General features: G+C 27.5%; 1 protein-coding gene across 1 annotated transcript in view; it reads left to right on the forward strand.

Annotated features, from left to right (window-relative positions):
- Positions 1–1,720: 1,720 nt before the first annotated feature.
- The window catches only part of LOC113556406, a 40,863-nt gene continuing 15,085 nt past the window's right edge, over positions 1,721–27,498 (forward strand). Inside the window, exons 1-3 of the mRNA XM_026961326.1 lie at positions 1,721–2,387; positions 14,486–14,604; positions 25,239–25,329. Of these exons, the coding sequence (XP_026817127.1) occupies positions 2,181–2,387; positions 14,486–14,604; positions 25,239–25,329 (417 nt within the window). The 5' untranslated portion in view covers positions 1,721–2,180. The remainder of the gene's footprint in view (positions 2,388–14,485; positions 14,605–25,238; positions 25,330–27,498) is intronic.

Below are 27,498 nucleotides of genomic sequence, written 5' to 3' on the forward strand. Positions count from 1 at the left end.
ATACAAATAGGTAGGTACTCGCGTTGCGCGCTCAAGTTTATCAATTGAAAATTAATATTTTGTTTGATGTTCGCAGTGACGTCAAAACGGAAAGTACCTATCTCTACTCCGTTGAACTTTCTCCGATACCCCGGCAAAGTCAGACGTTTATAATAACACAGGTATATATTTCATGGCGATAAAAGTATGACTTTAACATGATGTAGACTTTATACAGCCATAATACTGCACTCTACTCAGCAAGGACCGACGGCGTAAAATGGTCACGGGTTCAGCGTCTAATTCGAAATAAACGTAGCAGCTCGAGTACTCGTAAAAATATTTGAATACAGTGGTCGCCGCTTAATGTAATCACTTTGGTAAGAGACATAATCGATAATATAACCCGATTGATAACACCAAACGAAAGTTGAAAAAATAATAATAATGTAATGTCGTATCAGATTGTATACACATAGTTATTAACAAATATTATTATTTATAAATAATTATAATTTATTACTATTTAAATTTTAAATCATGCGGGTAGATAATATAGAAAATTAAAATTGTTAAAAAAAAATAAAATCGTAAATACATATGTACATATCATATTAACCACTACTAATTTGAATAATATTTTTTTATTGATGTCTGTTTTTTTTTTGTATCGTTAATAGATCACGGATACAATGTTCGTGTTTATAATGTAATTCAAAATTTGACGAGTGACGTTGCACTCCTACTAGTAACACTCTCCCAGGGCCGCTCTCATTCCAAAAGAACTCGGAGGTTTTTCAGTAGGTATCCGTTTGTGGCTAAAGCTCAATTTCTTCAAGTTCATATACTCGTAATAAAGCATGACGTAAGACATATCTTCTTCGGTGAGATTTGATGTAGTAGGTGTATTTTCATAAATTTTCAACCAATTTTTAAAATCTAAGTCTATTTGTTCGTATTATTCTTTTTCTTCCTCGTACTCGATGCTTTCCGCGAAACCTCCGTGTCTCGTGCATATTGTTGATTTGATGACCTGAAACTGATAACACTGTGCGGCGTATATTGATTATAATGACCGCCATAATTTACACATATAAGTATACATCCGGCCCGTGCTTATGGTCTTGGATAACGATTTTGATAACATATTCAACCGTGATTGCATTAAGCGGCGACCACTGTATATAACCGATACGAGTGCCGCACGCGCCACCGCGGCTCATCGTACTAATGGATACCACGCGCAAAATACCGGTAAACAGAACCGCGGTCGCCGACAACAACGCGTCAGGTATTAATAACGTGTCGGCAGTGGTCGTCGTTAAACTATTATCGTGTACTATCGGTATGGGGCACCTATGCGCACGATGTGTAAACCGTGTATAATGTATACGTCGTCGTGCGGCGATCAGACGAGGCGCGTCAGCGACTACACGGTGCCGCCGCGGCGAACTGAAACGGCTTAATTCGAGTTTCCTCCTCCGCCGCCGTTCCGCACGGCCACACCGCCCGCCGCCGGGAAAACGCGCTACGCCGCCGCCACCCCGCAAATCGGCCCCGCGCGCGCACGCACGTGTGGTGGGCGCAGCATCGGCGGGTCGACGGCGGGCCGGCGGGCGGGCGAGAGGGTGCCGTCCGCGGCGTGCGCGCGGGTCGCCCGTGGCAACGCGTCGGTGCGATGCGCCGCCGGCCGTGTGTGCTCTCTGCTCCGCACCACGAGCAGTAGTACGCGCGACGGCCCGATCGCGGAAAAGCTCATCATCCCGTCGAGAGTCCGGCGTCGCCGGAGAACCGCGTTTCTCGACAGTCGCACAACAGTCGGCACGATACCAGCTAGTCCGCGGTCGCACCCGGCCATCAGCTGTTCCGTCGTCTGGTACGCCGCGTACTGGCGTAAGCGCCGCCGAATGATAAATATATTGATATTATTGAAATAACGACAGAAAATATAAAGCGGCGTAACCCGTCGCACACTACACCGCACTCGTATTGTGATACGCTGCCATCGTCGTAATATTATTTTATTATCGTCATAATATTGGAGCCGCAGCGTGAGGCGACGGTCGCGACAGACGGCAACCACACTGTTGTTTCCCGTTTTTGGATTCGTTTCCCGAATATCGTTGTTTTTCGAAAACCTGATTTTGAAGTATTCCCGTACGGGCGAGACCGCTGCGCGGCCGCTTACACGACGTCCGGACATGAAGGACACCGACGAATGTTGCGGGACAACCGTTTTCGGTTGTTTTCCGGGCGCGAGGCGCAAAAATAAACCGCCAAAGGCGAAAGCGTCGCCGCCGGAACAGCATCTGGGGGACAGCCCGGGCGGCTCGGTGCAGGCGTTCTACCGGCAAAATCGCGGCAAGTCTTGCCGGAAGATCATGCGGTTCAACGGATATCCGAACAAAGTAAGCCAAAATATGTTTTCCACCGTTTGTATACAATAACTGAATAAATCATATTATCGTTTATTGCGTTATGCCCCACGGCCGCGTGCGCACGTGTTGTCGTTGCACTTGTGCAATATTTGCGGCTACACTGACCGTGAAAATGTACTATTTACGCGCATAATGATACAATTACCACGGATCGAATTTTCATTTTAATACTTCATCGTCGGCTAGCTACAGTGGCGTACTTAGACCCGATTTTTTTTTTTGGGGGGGGGGGAGGGTATCTCTTCCCCCCGTTAGTACGCCACTGGTTAGCTATGATAAACTATACTTATGTTGTATGAATCGATCAGTTGATATTATATTGTTATGATATGCACATTATTACGCCATAACACGTCATGCCTAAATACAACAACAAAACCAAACACATTTAATATGTCGAACTCGAGAACTCAATAAAATAGTACGTACCCTGTTATTGATATCATATTAATAGAGTAAAAGCTATTATTTATTATTTTGTAGACAATACGATAAAACGTACAATAACACTACATTTTATACCTATATATGTATATGTACTGTATGTCTGTATATGACTATAATACGTATCATTTCAATAAAGCGAAATAATAGTATCGCGCAAAAATTGATGATATAAAGCAATGGTATAAGTAGGTATGGTATAAGTAGGTACACAACGGTTGTAAACAACGATTCTAACAGTCAATCTTCTCTGATTTTCTATTTTTGAGTAGTTAAGTGCTGTTAATATTTTACCAAAACTTTTGTGCAACATATTTGTTTGTCGTCGGATGAAAACTGGTTTTTTACCGTTTATCATTTCAAATTACTTTTAAGTTTTATTATTACCATAAAAAGGATAAGTTTATTATGCTGTAAATCACATTTTTATGGACCCATTAGCTTAAATGTTTGTTCTATTTAAAATATTAAGGAATTCGTAATGATTTGGTTGTACTAAAATTTAAATTACTGCAATATTATAATAATAGGTACTTATTTGAGTATTTTCGATTATTAATAATTCGTTGTATGTAAATTACATTTATGAGTGAATAAGAGCTAACTAAAAAATTAATTTGCCATAAATTTAAAGATTTATGTTATGAGAACATTAAGATATAAACCATATACGTGTTCAATTTTTCAACAAAGGAAAACTTTTTGAGCTTATTCTCGCCCTCAAAAACATTAACTTATATTTCCGACCACTTCACTCATAGGTAGTATTTCAATTATACATTTACTATAAGGTATATAGATAGTTATGTATTTACTATTTAACTAATTTGAAGTATGTATTACTTAATTGATTTTTATTAAATCCATATTATTATTGTAATAACTAATGATTGAAAAACTATAATACAATATTATTTAGCATAGCTTAAATTCCACATTATAAACTTTTGCATTTTTACATTCTTAAAATATTTTTACTGATATATAATAATTATTATTTTTGTATTCATAATGGTAATATAAAAATAAATTAAACATTTTTTGAAGTTTGAAATGTATTTAATGCACGAGGGTATACATTATTGCTAGGTTGTAGAATTTCATAAAAATATGTTTTTGCGTTTTTACTTTTTACATAATCCTACTTGATCACGCAAATGTTTTAACGGTATATATCTAAAAAATAAATGAATATTTCAGTGTTTTCGACCCTTGTCAGTTTGATAGTTATGACTTATAAATATAAACATAGATATTTTATGTGGCTTTAGATAAATTTAGTGTGTGAATCCGACGATTTTTTAGTTAAACTGTCAAAAGTATATCATTTTAAAGACAGTTTTCAAATCTAAAAAAAAAAAATATGATTTACTTTTTCCTCAATTATTGATTAGAGGTTTGTTTGTATACATAAATCAGAATATAATAAACTATTGTAGGATTGTTTTAAAATCATTTTTAGGTATGAATTATTTGTGAGATACAACCTTCCTTTGATTTACGTTAAAAATTCCACGATACATTTCTGGAAAAAATCTATAAATTCAAATTTAATTTTTAAAGATAAAAATTGATCTACCAAAGTTATATAATTTTATCCTGTTTTTAAATATTCACTTAAACATGTTTGACTTGGTAAGGATCCTCTTGAAGAATATTATGTTATATTAGGGTAACATGAAAGAAAAAAATACACGACTTTACTTTACTTAAAAAATTACGACTTAAAATACACTTGAGTGTTAACGTTATTTTCATGTCATTTTAATATTAAACATTTTTGTACATAAAATATGCCTATTATTTCTTAATATACTTAATTTTACAGGTTTGCTTAATAAATAAGTAATTGTATGATTATGCATATAATTATAATAATTTAATTTAGTTCAAAATAAATATTTATGAAAATTAAAACATTTCATTTAATGGTACTATAGAAATTTAGATATTTTACGTCTTATATGATACTCTTTAGTAGTATGAGAATAACAATAATATTATCTGTAAATACAAAAAATAAGATAATTAATAACCACCTATATCATTTTCAGGTTATTACATATTTTTCCTAGATAGTATCTCAATTATTGACTTTTCTTTCCTTATTAATTATTAATGTTTGCAGTAAAAAGAATGATATTATATAGATTTTTTTTCTTATTTTTAGTATAACGAATACCTATCAAAAGAAAAATTGTTCGTTGTAGTGAAAAAGAAAAAAAAATAAACAAATAAATTTAATACAACTTTTAAAACATTCGCAGAAATTATTTTATTTGATAAAACTAATTAATTGTTTGTTTAAAGAAGACGGGTTTTCGTGTTAGATGCTTGGTTGGTTATTGAAAACTGCAGTGAAAAGTAAAAAAAAAAATGCTATAAACACATTTCTCGAGTAAATATTTAAGTCCTACTTAACCTAAATATTCTATTGTCTAGCTGATTTTTAATTCAAAACTATTGGTACGTCTACTCTTGTCCTTTTGCGTGAGCACATTTTCCATTACTTAATAAACAGGCGTTTTATTATTATTCCACTGCTCGTTCTGCAGCTATGTATATAAAAAAAAAAGACCCTAGTATTGTCTAATGTACGTATTTACATAATAATATTCTATTCTATTGGCTACTGTTATTTCGACCGAGTTAGTCGCCACTGCTAAAAAAATATCAATTTTTTAAAAGTGTTGTAAAATTTTCTGGAAAATAATATGTAGATAGTGAATAAGACTTTACGGATGCAGTACATGATCAGGACAAACGAAAAGCCATTTCTTAGCCACTATTTCCCTACTGTTACATACGTGACAACCCTTTTTTTTGTTTTTACTTTCCACACACAGAAATTGGATATGTGATATCCGACGTGCATTGTCTCAGTGTATTGTTCCACACGCAGTAATAGGTCCAATACCCTCCAAAATTGCTACACATACACCCGAAGGCATGACGAACGAGACGCAAAAAACAAAACGTGTTAGAAAAAAAATATAACACCCTCGATAGGCCTTAGGGGTCGATAGCCCATTCCCCTATCCACCGGTGTCGCGATACGGTTATCCGTGGCACATATTTATGCATCGTGGGTAGGATTTTGTTTAAAAGATCCACCGAGAGAATGTAACATATATTTTAGGGACCCTATAATATAGTAGTATATACGCATAAAGTATACGGATGACGCACTACCGTGCGTATAGTGTCGTTCATTAGTTTGCGGCAACGTTAAATTCGATTTGCATAACATTTCCTACGATCCAAAATTGTTTGCGTATAGAGTACGGGTAAAATAAAATACCCCATCTCATCACTTCAAAATAATTTAATGATCGTTTGTGAAATTTAAGCGGTTGATGTTTTAGATTGAAGTAGGAGAAGTGTATTAGTTACACAATGTTGTGTTGTTATTTTTTTTAGATTTTGAAAAAAATGAGGTATTACAAATGTGAGTTTTTTTCTGTCTTTCAGTTAGTTAAGTTTGTGTGTAATCGTTTTTTTTGTGCTTTGAAAGTTTCAACTAGCACTCTATCTAACAATTGGTAATTTTTTCTTATGAGTATATCCTTTGAAGAGAAAATATTTTTAATTTTTTTTTAAGTTTCAATTTTAATAGTTTTCAACTAATAAACAAATGTTAACATTTACAGTTTATTAGTTTATACCAAAATATGTTCTTAAAATATTTATATTTAAATATTATTAAGTATAACCAGAAAGATAGTTACAATAAAAAATATTTAAATATTTTATAAAGTTATAAATAATTACTAAAATGTAATAATAAGAAATTTTTATAGACATTTTATCATGGTTTTTGTTAATGTAATAAATCGGTAATACCTAGACTTAAGTATTATTTAAAAATAATTATAAAAAAATCCTTTAAAACTACAATCTATATATAATATCTCAGTTAAATGTATTAATGACTTTAATTATCTCATCGTATTACAAACATTACCACAAAAGGTTGCTGTTTTTCCGTGTATAAGACATGCGACCTGAGATTCCCTATAGGGTGTGCGAGTAAACGTATGCGACAAATGATAACGGTTTTTCGTGGGTGACATTTTCAATTATATACAGAGAGACCACTGAAAAGTCTCTAGGGTTTTTATTCACCTGACCAGACACCTTTTTTTATAAAAAAATATATTGTTAACGTTTAAAAAAAATGCAAGAGGTAAAAAAATTGTTTTGAGAATTTTCTATCTGTCGTTATCCCTAGCGGTTTCAGGTCGTAAATAGGAAAACTAATTCAAATCGAAGGAGGCCATTGAAATCAAAAATTGCTTTTATTCAAGTACCTTCTAGTAATAGCAAGTGGTTTTCGATTAGTTTTTCGAAAATATACGTATGGTCGATATTCGAATGACAGTGTTTTAAGAGTATTATACGAATGTAGTCCGTGTTAAAGTTTGGATTCGAATTTTTCAATTTGCAAATAAAAATGTATTGATTAAGTTTTAATATTTTTTAGTTATATTTTCCCGTATATTTTTATTTATTTACTACAGCTAATACAAGTAATCGCCAGCTAACAAAATAAATGAACAAATAGATTACTGGGTAATAAAAAAAAGTTTTATAAATGTGTATTTTTGTTGTTCTATTAGTTAAAGATTAAATATATGTAAGGAAATGAATAGAAATAAGGACATTAAAAAGAATATGTATAACTTTTAACTTCTATAAAATGCAAAATTTCAGTATTATAAATTAAAAAATTCAATATCATTTCACTTAAAAAAAAAAAAAAAAAATACAAATATCTACTAATTCATCCCAAAGAGAATTTTTCAAAAATGCATCAATAGGATTTCATTCTAACATTCAATATATTGAAATTCATGTAATGAAAAACATGCGTTTGTTAAAATATATTTTTGGGTTATATTTTGTAATATTGTATGTGTATAACAATACAAATATATTTCTTTGTACAGTTTTGATTTTTTTTTTTATAGAAATACCTACCCAAAATAAAACGTAAACGAGAAAAATATAATTAAAAATCAATTAATATTACATTTTATGTAGGTTCATATTTAGATTATACAATAAAACGTTTAGCTTTTTTTTTTTTAAACTTTATTTAAAGAATTAAATTATAATGTATGTACGTATTTTGGTAATGATTAAGTTTTGACTATTAATAAAATACATGTTTATTATATTAATTACTTAATATCTATTTACCATTTGTAAGGTAAAAAATACATAAATAATTTTCATTCACGTAAAATTTATATATTTACTGGGTATATACGTATATTTATAATTCATACTAATTTATTAGCGTATTTAAATTTGGAGACTTTATTTTATTTTATTGGAAAGCGTGAAGAATCTTATATCTATATTCTATATGATTGTATTACTTAATTTGTGTTTTAATACAAAGTATAGTAATATTGATATATAATATTTTTATAATTTTAGTTTGTCATTTATAACTACAATCAAACCTAACTTAAATTCATTTTTAGGTTAACGCTGGGCTTTAATGTACTTGAACAAAATGTGAATTAAATATGATAATTAACATTATATCATTAGTGCTAAAGAATAAATCAAATGTACATATTTAATATATATACTTTAATAAAAATGAATTTCGTATGATTTAGAAAGAATATTAACATATTAAAAAAACAAAAGCAGATAGTAAATTCATATAACCATCAATCAGTTTCAAAAGTCTGACATTGAAAAAGTAGACTTCAGTATACGCTACGAATGAAAATATTAAGGATAATAATAATATTATTATTTCATACATTGTGCATGCAATAGCTTAAATAATATCGTCTGGGGTTCAACCATTCCCCTTTTAAAGCATTCCAATCTTCACGAGTCAACTTTGTGCGAATAACTGGTGACTATTGTGTTAATTGCCTTTTTCTTTATCGCAAACCGTGTAATGAAAAGCACAAACGTTTTTTGTTATAATAATGCGTTTTATCTGTGTATCTCGTGGGCCAATTTTATTTTAGCTCTGAGAATTGGGATTACTATTCAGTTTTGGGTTAAGATTTAATTTCGGTAACACACGCGAATCAGAGCTGTCTCGTTACTAATGATAATGTCATCGCAATAGTCATAATGATAACTATAATGATTATAATAATAATAATAACTATCACGATGAAGATGATGATGATGATGATAATGATGATGATGATGATAATGATAATAACAACACGCTAGTACGATACCGGTATTTTATATATTACATCATAAATAATTCCATTTCAAAGGCGACACTTTGAGCAAGTAAAAGTAATTTATACCGAACAGTTCATATTCTACAAGAACACCAACACGCTGGCCATATAATCCGTGACAATGACAAATCGCACGTGCAAAAGTTGTTGTACTCATCCGGAATTCCCTGTCAAAAATATGTTTTTAAATGGCTTATGTCTTATATGAGTTTGGGCTCCATGACAAATACCTTTCTCAATTGTCTCGTAATAATTGTTATTACGACTCAAAAGATTTTTTTTTATCGATCGTGAATAGAACTTTGGTTTTGGCGACTATGGCCGATTAACATCACATATTATTCTAATACACAAATGACACTTGAAAAATGTATTTTAATTTGTCATGATGATGTACGATCTATACGATCTATAAAAGTGAGTGGCATATTCATCTAGGTAGGTATTATATTATACACTTATGTATAAGATGACATACCATTATGACCTTCAAAATTGATACATATAGATAAACGCTGCATAGCGACAGTGCACATTATAAACTATATTAATTTGGAGATTACTGGTGGATTACAATTATTTTTGTATGGAAGTATTGAATATGATAATGAAACATACGTTAGGTGGGGTACTGGGGTAGTATCACAGTGTAGTCGTGATTTATCCACATTTTATTTTATTCTGGAGCGGTAACAACAATCGTGTATTAAAAATAAAAATTACATTAAGCTTTAATTTTTAGTAACTTTAATACTGAAATACTAAACAACATAATAAATATTGTTTTAATTTTCAAAGCGTAAATAGATGTGCGTTAAAATGTATGTTATCACAACTTTATTTCAGTTTAAGTTTTTAAATAAACAATGAGCGTAGAAATATAAATACGTAATGCATCTCGTTTCACCCGGATTAACAATTACACGAGTGTACGGTTAATAATAAATCCATTACCAAAGTGTTAAAATATGCCAATTCCAAAAATCACAAATTTTATTTAAAGAAAATATTGTGAGTTGATTGGCTTAATTAATAAAAATGATAGTGAACATAATATAACGTGTTCACTGTTGAATTTTAAATATGTTAAAAATAACCTTTAAATAGTTATATCGTATGTGCTTAACGCAGTTTATGTATAATTAATATCAACCAGTTAATAGACAATAGAAGAATTCAATGTATACTAACATACAATTTTTACAGTTTTATTACATTATGAAACTTTTTAAAAGCTTTTATAAAACCGTTGTGCTCGACAAATTATTGTTCAGCGAAAAAGGGAATTGTAAATATTAGTGCAATTTAAAAACCACTCTCGCTAAAATTCAGAATTCAATATAGTGCTGCATATTTACATAATTACTCTAGGTAAGAATATACACATTATGTAAATCCAATTGATTATTTTCATTTTTAAATTAATATCACGTCAGCTATAGCGGAATCTTAATTTTATGTAGTAATGACAAAATACTACAATCGAAGTGTATGGTTATAGCAAAAGTAGTAAAAAATTATTTTTTTTTTTTTTGTTACCTATGTATTTTTAGGTACATTTAATTAGTATAATATAAAGTAATAGTGTAGTATCTATTTTTAGTAACATAATATCTTCTTATGTTTAAATTATTTATTAATTTATATATATCTCTCTCTCTCTCTCTATTAGCATCGATTATATTATTTACGTTTTATTGAAAATTGTGTATTACATACTTTCAGTGAACATATAATTGAAAACTATATACATACTTTTTATATTAAAATTCATTGCCATTATTGATATTTGTTTAAATAAACTTCATTTTTTTCTATTTAAACCTTTATCTATATTATAGGTACTTAGTATTTATATCCAGCGAAATAGAGCGTAAGATAGTATAGTTAGTAGAAGTTTTTGGATTAAAGTATTTCAATACGAATGAAAATGAAAATAATAAAATATTGTTTTATTTTGCTAGATTTATAAATGTTATTTTTCTTAATACTTTTTATTTGCTTTCAGTTGTTTTGAGGTAAAATAAAGTTTTTATAGAATTCATAAATCAGGATTAAATCAACATTTACTTGAATTAACGCCCACCCTAACATTAAATTAAGAAACCAATATACCTACCATTCTTCTGTAATGTTTATAAACTTTGAAAAGTAAAGGTTTTTTAATATGTATGGTGAATTGTTTTATATTATAATAGATTACTTGTGTTATTAAATATTGTATATAGTTTATATTGTTTATATATTACAAAAACAACAACTTTAATAAATTGTAATGAAATAATATAAAGTGAAAATATGTTATATTTTTTGAATTCAAGGTAAATTCAATTTCATAAGTAGTATTTTAAGTCATATAGTAAAATGAGTATACGTATTTCCGTGTTTATTTTTATTATAAGTTTTTAATATTCTGTTATTTAAAATTTGTATTGCGCGGAAGGTTATAAATTATTTTGCCTTGATAAATTAAATAGTTAAAATGTCAAATAACTGCATGCTAATACAAATCACGATATTACAAAACACGACTATAAAATCAATTTGAATTTCTCAGACTATAATATGAATTTTAGTTGAACGTACATTGTACATTGTCATTAGTACACTTAGAATACTTATCAAGTGTTTTTTGTCGTTATTTTCTTTTGTACTCGATATACTCTCATGAGTCAAAAATAGCCTAATTTTCTTTTTTATTATTGGATAATTCATGATTAGAATAGGTATGTTATACTATCATATATATTATGAACTATATTTGCATGTAGATTGTTTACATTTGAATATTAAATTCCTGTAAAACGACAATTCGAGATGGGGCGTGATAAAATACATGTTCAAGAGTTTTTTTTTACCTTTATTATTATTATTTTTACCCTTATACGTCGAAGCCGCAAACCACGGGATAAACCGGATATTTGATAATTTCAAGTTGGAACAAATCGGGTGGAAAAGATTTCCATCTCCGTCGCGGCCGACGACGAATGCTACATCTAGTCATATCGCCTCAGGACCGTGCATAACATTATTTCCTTTCACATTCCTAATTGCGAATCAGTCAGCTCCGGCGGAAACTCCAATTTTGTATTATATTTTCCTCATAGTATTATTATTTATTTCGTTATTACTTATTTTTTATACTCAGCCTATCTTATGTTTATTATTTTTACGTTTATATTGTTCATTTCAAATATCGGCAATATCACATCTATGTTTTTCTTATGCATAGTACGGTTTAGTAGTCATTGTGAAGATAAAACGATTCTTCTTCGTATAAATCTCCATTGGAAGTAACCGTTCGATCCAACCGGGAAAATAACAAACTTTTTAAACGAACTGCGAAAGTTTTTTTTTTTAGGCCTAATGTAAATGTCGTTTGATCCCCATTTGCTCTAATGTATATATATTTGTACTGCCAACAATGTCTTGAAGCAATTTCCTACGAATTCTATACAAGAAATCTGGGTCTACCACTTTATAGTTTCCTAAATCAAGATAAACTGCGATGGAAAAATACGACTTTTCAAAGTAATGTCTTCGACTTTTAACAATTTTAGGTGTAAAAGATGGGTGACTCACAATATTACGCAACACGTTTACTGACACTGTTTTTAATGATTTGTTATTATTATTTTCACACTCACACGATACATTACTTAACCTTCAGTTTCCTTCAACTTATAGAAACCTAAGTAGAATTTATAATACAATTGAATACATGAGATGATTATTTTACTAACTGTGAATATTATTTAAAATTAAGCTAAATAAACAAAAAACTTAAATCATATGGGTATACATACAAAATGTAAACTAATGAATACTTCGTGTGTTTTGTTTTGTCTTATGTTTGTGTAAAAATTATTAAAGGCGTTAGTATATTGATTAAGTATTAGAAATGTGTATATTTTTCATAAGCTGTTACGAATTTGAGTGTGGTCTTTTTAATAATTCTAATAAAAAAAAAGTGTGTGGTAAAGTAGGTAAAAACGGTTGTATAGTAGGTACAGAGTATTCCTCACCATTAAGTAAATCATTGTAACATATGTATTAAATTTCAATTCACTGATAATTCGTCATATTATACGAAAAACAATTTTGAATGAAGACTGAATTCACTTTTATCAGCCAATTATTTTCAGTAATTCTTAGTAGTTTCACGATATATATATTTTTTATAGCTATTAAAGTAATTTACTATTAGTATTAACAGTTAGTATTACGGTAGATTGATTTTAGTTATTTCCAAAACATTATATTTATTATATTATTGCAATAATACATATTTAGTAGTATTTACTAAATAAATTCGTCAATAGTTTATCTTCAAAAGCTCATACAAATCCACTGTGAATTTACGCTCAATTAATTTTTTTAATTCAAGTATTAAAGTATTTATAAGGGACTATGTATAATATTTTTAGCTTTTTAATCGAGAAAAAAATGTTATTGATGTTAATAGGAAAATAACTAAAAAAAAAAAAACCAAACTGATTTTTTGGTATGTGTAGGTATTCAAGGTAACTAAACAATTATTTAAATAATTAAATTACAATTTTATAAAATTTTCGTATTTTTTCCTACCCGATTATTTTAATAAGTACTGATAATTTTTTATTTTGATCTTCCAAAAGTACTAACTATATTCAATTTTGTACTAGAAACTTTTATCAAAGTCGACGATCAGAGCATTTATTGTATTAGTTACAATTGTTTTCAGAAACAAAAAATAAAAATAAAAAAGTGCATTATAGTAAAATCAATACATTCATACCTCTACTCAGAATATAAATTTCTATCTTCACCTTTGGTTATCAAAAAGTTTTATTATCTTTACTCATATACTTAATAATGTTTGATCGCATAATATGATTTATCAACCTTAACCTCACGCGAAGGGAATTTCATTTCTACTATACAGCAGAGCGGTCATTTTTTAGTTTATCTATTAAATAATATTAATTTTTAATATAATGAATGAAATTGTTACATAGAAAACTGTTGTAGATCACCAAATTTTAGTTAAAATTTAAATTCTCCTTTAAGATACAAATATTATAATTTATAATCCTTCTATTGGCTTAAGTCAAATATTAATATTGAAACTTCTGATAATTATTTTAAATATTATATTCTTCGGTCTTCTTATACGAAATGGAAATGTTTGTTGGTAGATTTAACTAATGCAACATAAATGTTGTCGAATAACTTTAATTCCAAGAAGTTTCGTTTCAGAAATTTTACATAATATACCCTATACGTATATGAATGTTTGGAGTAGGATATTTTCTGTTTTCCGAAGAATACCTAAACATAGATAATAACTATTAAAATTTTTAGTTTTTATACAATATAAATTTATTTTACTAATTAATGTTTTAATTTGTATAGGTGCTTCTTTATCCAGAAGAAGGATGGGCACGGAGTGCAGTTTCTAGCTACTGGACCCTCACGCCATCATGGTGGAATCGAAGCAAATGTAAAGTAGTAGAAGTAACAGGCACTAGAAAGTAAGAATATTTAATTATATGGTGATATATATAATTATTTTTTATTTGAATAAGCATATTAAATATCATTCATTTTATATACATATATATATATATATATATATATATAACAAGTAGGTAAAATGTTGTGCTTAAATCGTTATACAAATAAAATTCATCCTAATATTTTATTTATTATGTAATATGTTGAAACATCTATTTAAAATTAAAATATTCAATTTTATGATTATATTTAAATGTAATAAATTATCATTTATAACATTACGATAAATATGATTACTCGAGTGCGGAAGCAGCCCATTAACAGCACCTCCGAATTTTAATAGCTTAGTTGCTACATTTAAGTATTTCAACATAAAGCGCTTTATTTTTGACATCCTTGAAAATGTATTATGTAGAGTAAATTATGATAATAAGAGACAATGCGAGGAATCTAATATTCGTTGTGAAATATTTCATAGTTTTAGTATACAGTTTTATTTAGCATGAGTAAAAAGCATAGTATGAATATGGGTATAAAAATAAAGAAATAAACGTAATACCTCATAAATTATACAAAAAAAAAAAAAAATGATTGTGAATTTTTTTTTTATGAAATAATTAATTTTTTTTAACTATCGTGTATAATGTACATATTAGCATATATTAGTATTTGCACATTGTACATAATTTTAATTAGTGAAACACGGTTCATTACTTTTTTTTACCAATCACTAATAATATACTATATTATATACTAATATATAGTGTACAATGTATATAATATAATAAATAGTGAATACTATAGCTCGTATAGCGTGTATATTTAGTCGGTCGTGCGTTCAATGAATCGTCAGAATTATGCATGGACCTTAATTTTCATTCGGTAGTATCGTGTTTTATTTTCAATTCGAAACGTATAACTTTTGATCAACAAACACAAAAATATAATAAACCGAAAAATTTAATCCGATTTGTAGTATAGAGTTTCTTTAACAAGATGACTCCGGTGTATTATTTGTCTAACGTAATGCAATTTAATAAGGTGTTATCCTCCGCAAAGCTCGTTTAGTATTCCAAACGGCATTTTGTAAAGTCGAACAGGCGCGCCGAAGAATAGATGGGTTCTTCTTTTACTCTCATCGCCGATGTACACCTAAACTCAAATTTCATACTAATACCTAATTTTACACATCGCAGATTTTTGTTTTAAAACCATATTCGCATACTTACCACGTCATAACTCGTAACATTATATCGATATGACTATATACTCTTACACACACATATATATATATATATATATATATCGCAAGGTAATATTATAACATCATGAACGGCCTACGTATTTACAGAGCTTAAAATAAATGTCCAGTATAATAATGACATGTATATATTCAGCATAAGATTTATATTCTTGACGTGCTTTGTGCTGCGAGAAAATTTAAATTTCCATCATTTGGGATAAGAAAATAAATGTAAGATATAATAGTACTGATATCATAATAAATTATTTTATTAGATTTATTTCCATCATTATATATAATGTATATATATATATATATATATATGTGTGTGTGTGTGTGTGATTTTTTGATTTTATATGGTAATACTATGTTTGATTTTTTTCATGTTTTCTCACTATAAAATTAACAGTTTTTGAAGAAGTGAAAGTACTCGAAAGTTCTATTTAGAAATTCAATACAATTTGCATTAAAAATTATATTGTGTATACACTAAAGTAAATATTTTCAAAAAACTATGCTGCAATGACAAAAAAGTTGATAAAAAAAAAAGCCAGCGAGATTAAAAGTTTGTTACTAAGAAACTAACAACCACTAAGAATCATTTTATTTAAATATGCAACACAATATGGAATTCCGGAACTTAAATTTAATCAGGCTTATAACCAAGTTTTTATACTCTAGTTTATACATATTTTTATTATTATTAACGTAATAAAATCTATTTATTTCGATATCGAAAAGGAAAATTTTTGAGATATTATGTTTATAAAATTAGTATTGAGCATGATGATGTGTATACGTCTTATTTGCGTGTCACGGTATACACTGAATTATACATACAGTTATTATACATAAAATATTGTATTTATGTATTCAGTACTTACCAACCTTAAATAAAATTAATTCAGTTAGTTATTATATCCTAACTAAGAAAATATTATTCGTAGGGGCTTAATGATTTTTTCCATTACATATATTATTATTTTATATACATAATGACATTTAAAAATTATTTAGACAAATGTTGAGCTTATTTATACAACACAATATATTCATATTCGTAATACCCAGAATACGAGGTATTTATTTTTAAACTAATAAAAATATTATAATATATCAAATATCAATTATTGATAATTGTATGTAATATACTAGGTATGTTTTTTTTGGAAAAATCAGTTAAATATTACGTAATATTAATAGAATTACTAATAGTAACTATCTATAGAAAGAAAGTATAAAGTATATTTAAAATAGAGACTAATTCATTGTGTCCGCAAAGTATTGTTTTTCGTATTTTAAATTTATTAATAAATTACAATTTAGTTTATGCATTACAGAGACCTACTCAATATGAGGTTACCTTAAAACTTGCTATACAATACTTAGTGACTTTTCTGATTTTTTATTTGTTACCAAGCCATAATCTAACTTAATAAAGCTAAATTATATGTAAAATATTGCTATTACATTTTGAATTAAAATCAATTAAAGGTCGGATATTTTTGTACAAAAGACTTTTAAGAATTGAATAATAATTTATAATATTTATTATGTTTTAAAATTTTAATGTTGTATAATAAATTTTATAATATATAGTACTGTCTGAAGTTTTGAAATAATAATAAGTTTCAAAAGATACCGTAGTAACTTTTAAGTATAAATAATTCTATACAAATTAAAAAAAAAAAAACATCAGGAAATTAAAATTGAAACAGTGCTTGATTTTTAGTTATTTATTATTCTTAATAACTATGACTGTTATGCATTTTTATTTATTCAAAAAAGCTTTGTATTTAGTTACATATGAATGTTTAATAATTTACAATATTGTATTGTATTGGGCTTATCCTGTGTGTTATAAAATAAGATAAATAAAATAAAAATATTAATAAATAAGAGTACATCATTAGTGTGTAGCATATTCCCTACGTTGTAAAATATTGTCTATACTTATCAAATTATCTTATAAGGGAAGTCGGATTTAATTTTACGCAGAAGATACTTTACTCTTGAAATAGATTACTCTGGCAGTTGTATTAGGGACATAATTTAATACGAAGGCCACGAATACCCTCATTTTCGGGGCAAAACATTGGCAATAATAGAACATAATATATAATACCTCTATTATTTGCGCTGTGTAATTATTTTGTATAAGCATTTATGATAATATGTCCTATCTCATATTCAATTTGTAATAACTTTAAATTCTGTAAGATGCGGAATATAGGAATTACATATATCTATAAATCATGCGTCCATTGATATTTATATTTTTTTAGTGATTAATAAATGTAATATTACGTGTTCAATTTTCAATTAGTGTTATAATTATAAGTAGTACATTTTTTATCTTGAAAAGTACTTTTCTATTATGGTTATTTTTTTTTAAATAATAATAAAATATTCATACTTAAATTTTAAGCTTTATTCAAAATCGATTATCAAATTTCGATGGTTTTATCATTAAGTTCAAATAGGGAACAATTCCCAAAATAGTCTTCATCATCGATATTTTGCATCAAGTTGAATATTTATATGTTTATTATTTATTGAATATAACCTACCAAATGGTAGTATTCTAACTTAAAGAAATACAATTTTACGATCAAATGATAACTTTCTTTTAAATTATAGCTATTGTTTTTAGTATAGCAAATTCATCAAGTGAAAAACGTGAATTACCAATTTATATATACTTCCAACACAAATCGTTTTTATAGCGTTTGAAATATGGTTGTATCAATAACTGAATATGAACAATCAATACCAAATAACGTCCCTCGCACACTACATCAAAAATTCAATTTCACAAGAAATAAAAATGTTTTTACGTTTTTATGATATATCATAGTCGTCGATATGTCGGTCTCTATTGGTTTAATAAAACATATTTTTTGTTCTTACTTTAAAGGGAAAGTTTGAAACAGTGGTAGGTATAAGAAAACTTCAACATTTATTATACGAGTACTGTAAGTTAACTGTAAATTGCGTATACATATTATCTTAAGATTTAATGAATATACTTTATTTTTGAATGACATATGTAAAAGTTTTGTTAAGTAATTACGACCATTAACTAATTAACGTAATTTATATTGCAAAGGTTTAGTTTAAAGATTGATTTAAATTCAATCAACAGTGAATAGTGATACATTTTTTATTATTTTTTTTTGAAAAATAATGAATTACGTTTTAATAAATATTAACAATTGTTTCATTGAAAGAAAATTATTTTTTAAAAGTATAATATTTAATATTATTTCTATAAATGTAAATTCTATTCAATACTTTATAATCGTCGTATAAATTATTTATAACGAAAAGATATTATTCGAACTATAAATATTATAAAAATCAATAGTTTGTGTTTAGCCTGACCTTGCAAAAGTTTTTAGTTAGTAAAATCTAGTAAAAAGACTTATCGTGAGATTTTAAAATTAGATATAAATATTTACATAAGGTTTTTTTTTAAGTTCTCATTTAATAGAACATTATTTGGAACTTAGTATTTTGAATATAATTATCAAGATAAAAATTAAAATTAGAATTAGACACTTATATAATACAATTATTTTAATGGTTATAATTTGTATGTTTTAAGTATATTTTTCTTTTTATTTAATTCACTCAGTAAAATTTAATATTATTATAGTAAAAATGATGTTTTAATGTCTATTTATATTTATTTTTTATATTTCATCTATCTTATAATTAATAATTAATGTTGAATATTATTATTTTAAATTATTGAAACTTTTGATATACTCGTATATCATTAAAACATTCATGTATAATACTCTAACATATTTTTAAACGTTGATATTAAAAAAAAAAAAATGTATTGAGAAATATGTTATAGATTCTATAATTTGATCAAACGAACCTATATAATAACATATGATACAGAACTGCCATGGTAACATTTGAAAAGCGTTAAACAATAATATGATTTCCCATATTGTAGGTTATGGAAACGTAGGGGTACCGAAGTATCCGAATAGCCATTAGCTATGTTTTTTAAGCTTTGTCTGTACATACACCCGGCGGACTTTTGAAGCGAATATTGCATTATCATGTTTTTACTGTCCATTTTATTCCCGCGTTATAGTTTGTATGCAAACCCACTGGTGTATTAAAAGTGTACATAGTATGGTACATAAAGAAATATTTTTTAAAATAAAAATACGTTCACTATACCCGAGACAAAAATGATCGCTAAGAGGGACACGAATTAAAATCGAACCGCAAACATTTGGCAATACAGTTTTCCCACGAGGCTGGTATAAAGCTTACGAATATGAGCCCATAAAACCCAATCCGATATGAACAAGAACGTAAATACGACCTGACGTCGGGTGTTTGTTAACAAACTTGTAAACAACACAGTTCTCTTGGGACTCCCTTGTAACTTGTAAGGTTATATTTGTCATAACCAATTATACATTTTTATTTAATTGCGAAATATAACCGATTATTCCCAAAGGGATAGATGTCACTCCTATCACAAAAACTACATACTTTTAAAAGTTATAAATTAAATAAATAAAAATTTCAAAACATAAAACTTGAATTTTTAAATGTACATTAAATTATAACTGCGTCGTATAAAATAAGTACCTATTTGAAAAATAAACAAAATTGATTGACGACTAAAAAAAGTTATATACAATTTAGCATTGAAAAATAATTTGTTAAATATCCTCTGGGTATCTATACATGTTTTCATAAAATTCCTTTTGCTTTTTTTTATGAACTTTTTATAGCATTTTAGACTTTTTAGGGGTCATAAGATTAGTTCAACGCATTATTAAAATAAATATAATATGAACATAAAAACCATGGATATTTTATGGAATATAGATATATGTAAATTAATAATAAGTACTATATAAAAAGATAAAACTCTGTCTAAAAGTAAAAAATTTACACCTTTGTAGGTGTCACGTGGTTTTCCGTGTATATAAGTTTTTTCTATAAAATATAATCGTTTTTTCAACCATCCACGCATCTTGTCGAAACTGTTGAACTAAAAATAATTATTAGAATACACTAAATGGAAAATAATAGTTCAACTTTTAAAATATTTATGTTCATTAGTTCTATAAATTAGCTGTTTAAAATTTTTAAGGAACACGATTATATCAATTTTTATTGTTGTATTTTGAATTACATTAAAAAAAAAATACTATGTGAATACATAATAATTATGCATTTGTCATGTATCTATAGTTATAATTTTCCAATATCTTCAAAAATAAATTAACTGATAAATTTTAATATTTGAATAAGCTCACGAAATTGTATGTGCCTATCAAAGTATCCTTTATGAATAATTTTAATAAGGTTATTGATAAATAATGAAAATATGTTATATGCTTCTTCATACCATATCATAATGTATGTTTATCATTATTATGGTGTGTACTCTCTATACGTAGTTAAAATATACATATATAACATAGTCGTTAATAATTACTTGCACTGCAAATGAGAATTTAATCGACGTTTAGAAAAATATATTATATCGTTTTAATGATTCATGATGATGGCTCGGAACATTTTGCCTTATTTTGTTAATAGTGATATCAATTATGATCCACATACCTTGAAAAAAAATACTCTTTGACATCGAATTCAGAAAATATGTCCAAAAATTATAAAATTGAAAATGGTTATCATAAGCACTAAATATTATTGCAATTTAAAATAAGTAGGTAACTTATATTTTATGTAAAGGTTAGGTAATTTAAGGGTTGCAATAGTTATATTTTATGAGTAAAAGTTGCTTTAGCTTAATAACAGATTGTGTTTCAGATTATTTATTTTTAAATTTAGTCATTAAACATAAAATAATATATATTATGTATTATATATGTATGTCTTATAGCCTATATAACAAAATGAAACTCATTTGATGATATCAATCGTTTTAAAATCGTTGTATTTAAGGAAGAAGAAGTAAGTAACAATAAGGGATATTTAATTATACTATTAATAAATCCTGTTAGAAGCATCGTATTTGAGTAATATCTCCTCCGACGCAAATGACGCAGGTTTGTGTTGTATAAGATGAATAATTAATCTCCAACTTGAGTGGGTACCTGATCGCTTGGTATTAATCTAACAAGATAAGACCTTGGCAGTAAGTTTCAATTTGCATACCAGTTGCTCGATAATAAATCCTAAGCCCCTAAACGGCAATTCATTGCTCGTTTAGAATCGAGTGAGCTGCTATCGAATGATGAAGATGCAATTTTGAATTCATTTTGAATTCCAAATACGGAGCCATACTATATGTAGTACATATTTATTTATTTGTTTTTATTTTTACTTAATATGTATATAGTGTATACGCTATAAGGTATTTTTTTTTTTTTTTAATTTTAATTTCAACTTCACTATATTATACTTGCAGCTATGCGTCTTTTTCGGGACAGGACAATTGGGTGGTTGGTTCTTGACTTTTGGTACGGTCGATTAATCCTTTTGTGGATAAAGGAAGCTTGTTAGAACTCGGATGCCGTACCGGTGCGTGCGGTTAGATTAAAACGGACAAAGGGCCATGGACTGAGGGCATAGAGGACGAAAAGAGAGATGAAGAGAAATTCGGAAATTGGCTTGTTAAAAGTTGCCATGTCGTCGTAGTCAATTTATATATCCACGACACAATATATATAAATATACGTATATAACAGAATCGGTAAACCAGGTTTGAGTTTTTCCCCGGAGGGCCAGCTGCTACTATGAAACCGATGAACCATGAGAAAGAAAATATTTGATGAACCGTTTGAACGCTTATATAGAATAAATGGATGCAGTAACTCGGAATGAAATAACCTCGTATATACGTCGGAAAGGCAATCATAATATGAAATTTGAAATAAAACCATACATTGAAAACATAATGTCATAGGGAAATGTACATACCTAATAATATTGCATTTTTGAAATCGACTTTATGACCGCGTTAACAGCCTAAACCGTATGATTTATGTTGTCTACTATTTTGAAATAGTAATACGTATATGCATTTTACAGCAGCTATGCCATAAGCGTGATTCGTACACTTCGTATACGGAGATAACATTAATATTAGATATTAGATTTAATATAATCACCGTTGATAACTCTAATATTAATCAGGACTCGTTGTACGAATCCACTAATTCAACTTTGGATGCATTCAATTCTTTATTAATAAGCTATTTAATCAATTTATCCACTAAACCAATTGTAAACCACTAGGTAAGTAAAACACAAAAAATTAAAACAATGGATTTCTAAAGGTCTTATAGTTTCAATTAGAAACCAAGAGAAATTTTATTTTCAACTACAAAAACAACTTATAATGTTATAAGCATTTATTTATTAAATATAGGAATATTTTAAACGAGGTTATTAGGCTAGCGAGAAACTTTTATCTTGATCTTGAATATCGTACCTATTAATCGAGCCAAGTAATGACTTTAAAGAAGTTTGGAATCTTATTATAGACTCAACTAGTATTAATAAAAATAATAAAAATATAATATATCTCATTTAGTTGATAATAATAACATCAAAATTACTGATAATAAAATATTGCACAAGAATTTAATAATATTTTTCCAAAGTCGGTACTGTGGTAACATATATATGAAAAATCACAAATTAAAAACAAAATAATTTTTATATTCTGGATAAAAATTATTATAATCTGACTCTATATATTTAAGCCATATAAATCGTTAGAGATTTTAATCATTTTTCGGAAAATTCAATTACAAATAATATTTTAAAAGAGATAGCCAATTATATATTATTTTATACTCTTTCTATAATATTCGTGTAAATATTTTTATAAACAAATCGAATATAATATAATATAAACAACTAATATATTTTAATAATAATTAATGGGTATTACTAATAATAATATTAAGTATGAGATAATATGAAAAAATATTTATTTTTTTATATGTATTATTGATTAACAAGTTCAAAGAATGAAGATCCGTGACTCGTTGTGTTATATTCACACATATATCACGAATCGATTAGAAGTAGAAAATATGTTCGATTAAAATTCTGTGAAATTATCTTCCATTGTTAGATATAATAAGAGAATAAGTATTATAAGAGAAGAATCATTGCGTTTTATTGCCAGCCTCTGAGACGGAACGCAGGCGTTCGCGGACATTATTATTATTATTATTATTATTATTGCAGTTATTGCGGTGTGCATGATTTCAAAACATTGCGATGAGGCCTGAGGAGTATTGGGGTGAAGTAGATTGCTAGGAGAAAATAATTTTTGATCAGTAACCAAAAGGGGAAAGAGACGGTTGAATAATTCACGATATTGTTTTAGGATTTAGGGATGGGATAGAGATAAGTCGTAAACTTAAGATTGATGTATATCTTTTAACATAAAAAAACAGTATATTTAACAAGTATGACATTTTAATAAGGTATTTTTCTTATTGGGTACTAGTCATATAGTTAGTTAATAAATATAGTAGTTTTTATAAAACAAAACTCTCTTTTTTTTTTTTTATCACCACAATATTCTGATGTTTCAAACGCTCCAAAATGATTTAACTATAGGTATATTTATACATTTTAATTTTGAAAAAATCAATAAATAAAATGTGTATATTTTAGATTTGAAAATCTAAGTACATTAAATGTTAAATTATTATTATAAGACATAAAAAATAATCAAGAAATATGGTAACACAATTATTAGTTTGTAAAATGTATCTAGATTTCTTAAGCTCATACATAAGTTATATAGGCACTTTAATAATTTAATTTCTTTTATGTAATATGCATCATTTCAAGTTACGATTACAAGACAATTATAAAATAGTCAGCCAACTTTAATACGTAAAATAGTAATATAAACGTAAAATTAAAAATTGTATTTAGGTATTTAAGAAAATATTTTACACATTTAAGTTTGGTAACATAAAAGTTAATTGCTATAATAATCATAAGCTTAATATGCATATATTTGTAAGAGATGTGTGGCATGTAACGTTCTTGTCTTCTTGTTGAGAATATAATTATAGTCTTTGTAAAGTAACATAGAATATTATTAACATATTATAACCTTTCATATCTTCATTATACTTATTCATATAATGGTATAAAATGCCTCAGTCGTTCTAAAATAATTAAAAACTCAAATGCACCAAAATGGAAATTATTAATATTTATATAGGTTAGTAATAAGTACTTATACTATTAGAATACTTAATGAATAATAGTTCCAATTTAGCGTGCACAATTTTCTAAAAACTGTTTATTAATTTTAAATTATATTAAAAAAATTTTATAACACGTGAAAAAACGAAAAAAACCGATTTATCACAAGCATAGGATTCAATATTTACTAAGTCTGTTTAATTTTGATTTTAGGTATACAACATTGGCTAAAATGGTCGACACCGATACCGGCAATCTTTTCATCGTCGGTTCGTTTAATAAACGTACTGATCCAGATTTTAAAGTAAGTATATTTATCAAGTTTTTAACGTATAATTTTAATCAGAATAATAATTGAACATCACTTCTGTGGACGTTCAAAGTGTAAATCTAGATTTCTTAGCAATTTTTTGTTATCTTTTGATATTAAAATAACGCAGTATGTAACTTCCGGGATTGTGTAGCATCAACAAATATTAGCACTATTCTTTTATGCATTTGTTTTTCTTAAAAGCAAGCACATAGTTTGTTCTCTTTTTATCTAGACAAAAGGATAGGTTTAACAAATTCGGACTCTGGTGGGAATCATGAAAATATAAGAATGGCCCCTAGGCCGCCGAGGCATTGAAAAAAAGTTACAAAAAACAAAGAAGTTTTGTCAGATGAATAATGTTTGGGGAACAAAAATCTATAAAATAGCTTAAGAACTCAGAAACGTTGGAAGAAAAAAGTGATGAACTTTTTTTTATACATTTTTTCCTGTTTCCCGTGTCTGCCGAGCACTCAAAACTTTTCAAACCCCATTTTTGTATGTAGTTTTAAAATTAGAATTACTACATGCATATCAGGTATCTGAATTGTATTTCCGTAACTATATCATATTTGTTTTTATTTTCAAGATTTATAAATACAACAGTATATTTTAATTGTTTTAATACAATTTAAAATAAATTGGACGTTGTTATATTCATTAAAATATTCAAAAAAAATTCATTTTTTTAAAGAATATAATTAAATATTTTCTTTGTAATGAACAGTTGTGCGCTTTAAAATAATTTTAATTATGTATTCATATTTATATTACTTGGATCTTTTAGCACGAATATAGTATTAATAAATAAGGACTTTCGATTTTTGTATTTTCCAAAGCAACGTGGTAAGGAAATTAAAATATTTCACCAATCAAAAAATGAAACACGTGGTTATGTAATATAGTTTTACACAATATTATATCATAATGCAATAAATAGTATTATATTTTATTTTATTGATCATAAGCAAAAACTTAGTATGTTACAATTTTTTGGTGTTAAAACTTAAAACTAATGCATTTAGCATTACGATAAGGCTAATGGATTGGACTTCAAACATCGCCTAGGTACTTTAAAAAAAAACGTATTGCGTGTCGACATTGACAAGTAAAAGAAATGCTGTTTTTAATATTTTTTTTTTCTAGGTTATGATATAATATTGTATATAATATTGTTAGTATTATAATAAACGGGTTCATTATTATAATTTAAAACTTTGAATGAATAGGTTTCATGTCTTACAAGTATTTTTGTTTGCTCGTGATTGTTATTAAAGGTTTAAAAATATCGAATTTTTAAAATACACTAGTGTTAAATACCCCATCGGTATATGAATCAAGAATTTTATGCCTTAGTTTTTTCATTAAATACCTAGGTAATATAGTGTATTAAAAATTATAATACAGTAAAATATAATAAAAGAATAACAGAATATTATTAGTAGGTAATAGGTAGATTATAGGTTAAGAGACATAAAGACATGGAATCAATCAATCGTTCAAAAAAATACATTACCTTAGAATTTTGATTAAGTCTCCAGAAAAATTAGCAAATGTTAAGAATGACGATTATATTAACGTTTAACATAATAACAGGTCTATAATTTATATAATTATTTTTAACTAAGAAGATGTATGATATTTAATCACAAATTTATATAAATCGAAAATTTTTTTTTATTTCGCTCAGACATTAATAATTGTATTTATGTTACCAATCCGCAGAACTAATCAAATTACATTTTGTAATGCAATTTGTTGTAGTTATAATCCTCAAAAACTAAGTATAGTGAGAGGGGGGACTTGTATTATAGTGGATACGTATACTTGCGAGTATAACAATGTTTTAAATCCGGCTTTACCAAAAGCTGTAGTGGCTGGCCGAAATAATGATGGATTTTCCAAGCCGAACCGAAGGGGAAATATGAAAGGAACACGTGTAAAACAGTATAAAATGCCTATTTATTTTCTCATATATTTCTGTTTATGTGCATTTTTTTCAATCACGTTTCCTCGCGGTCCATCGGGTTCCCAGCGTTTTTCTCTTTCGCAAATGTGCGTCGGAGTCTGATACCTGTTATGCCTATACGCGTTTCACATTTTTTCAGCCTTAACCAAAAATATTTTTCTGCATACCTTTTTAGTTTTTATATATTATCATCG

This window comes from Rhopalosiphum maidis, chromosome 1, assembly GCF_003676215.2.
Source record: "Rhopalosiphum maidis isolate BTI-1 chromosome 1, ASM367621v3, whole genome shotgun sequence".
NCBI lineage: Eukaryota > Metazoa > Arthropoda > Insecta > Hemiptera > Aphididae > Rhopalosiphum > Rhopalosiphum maidis.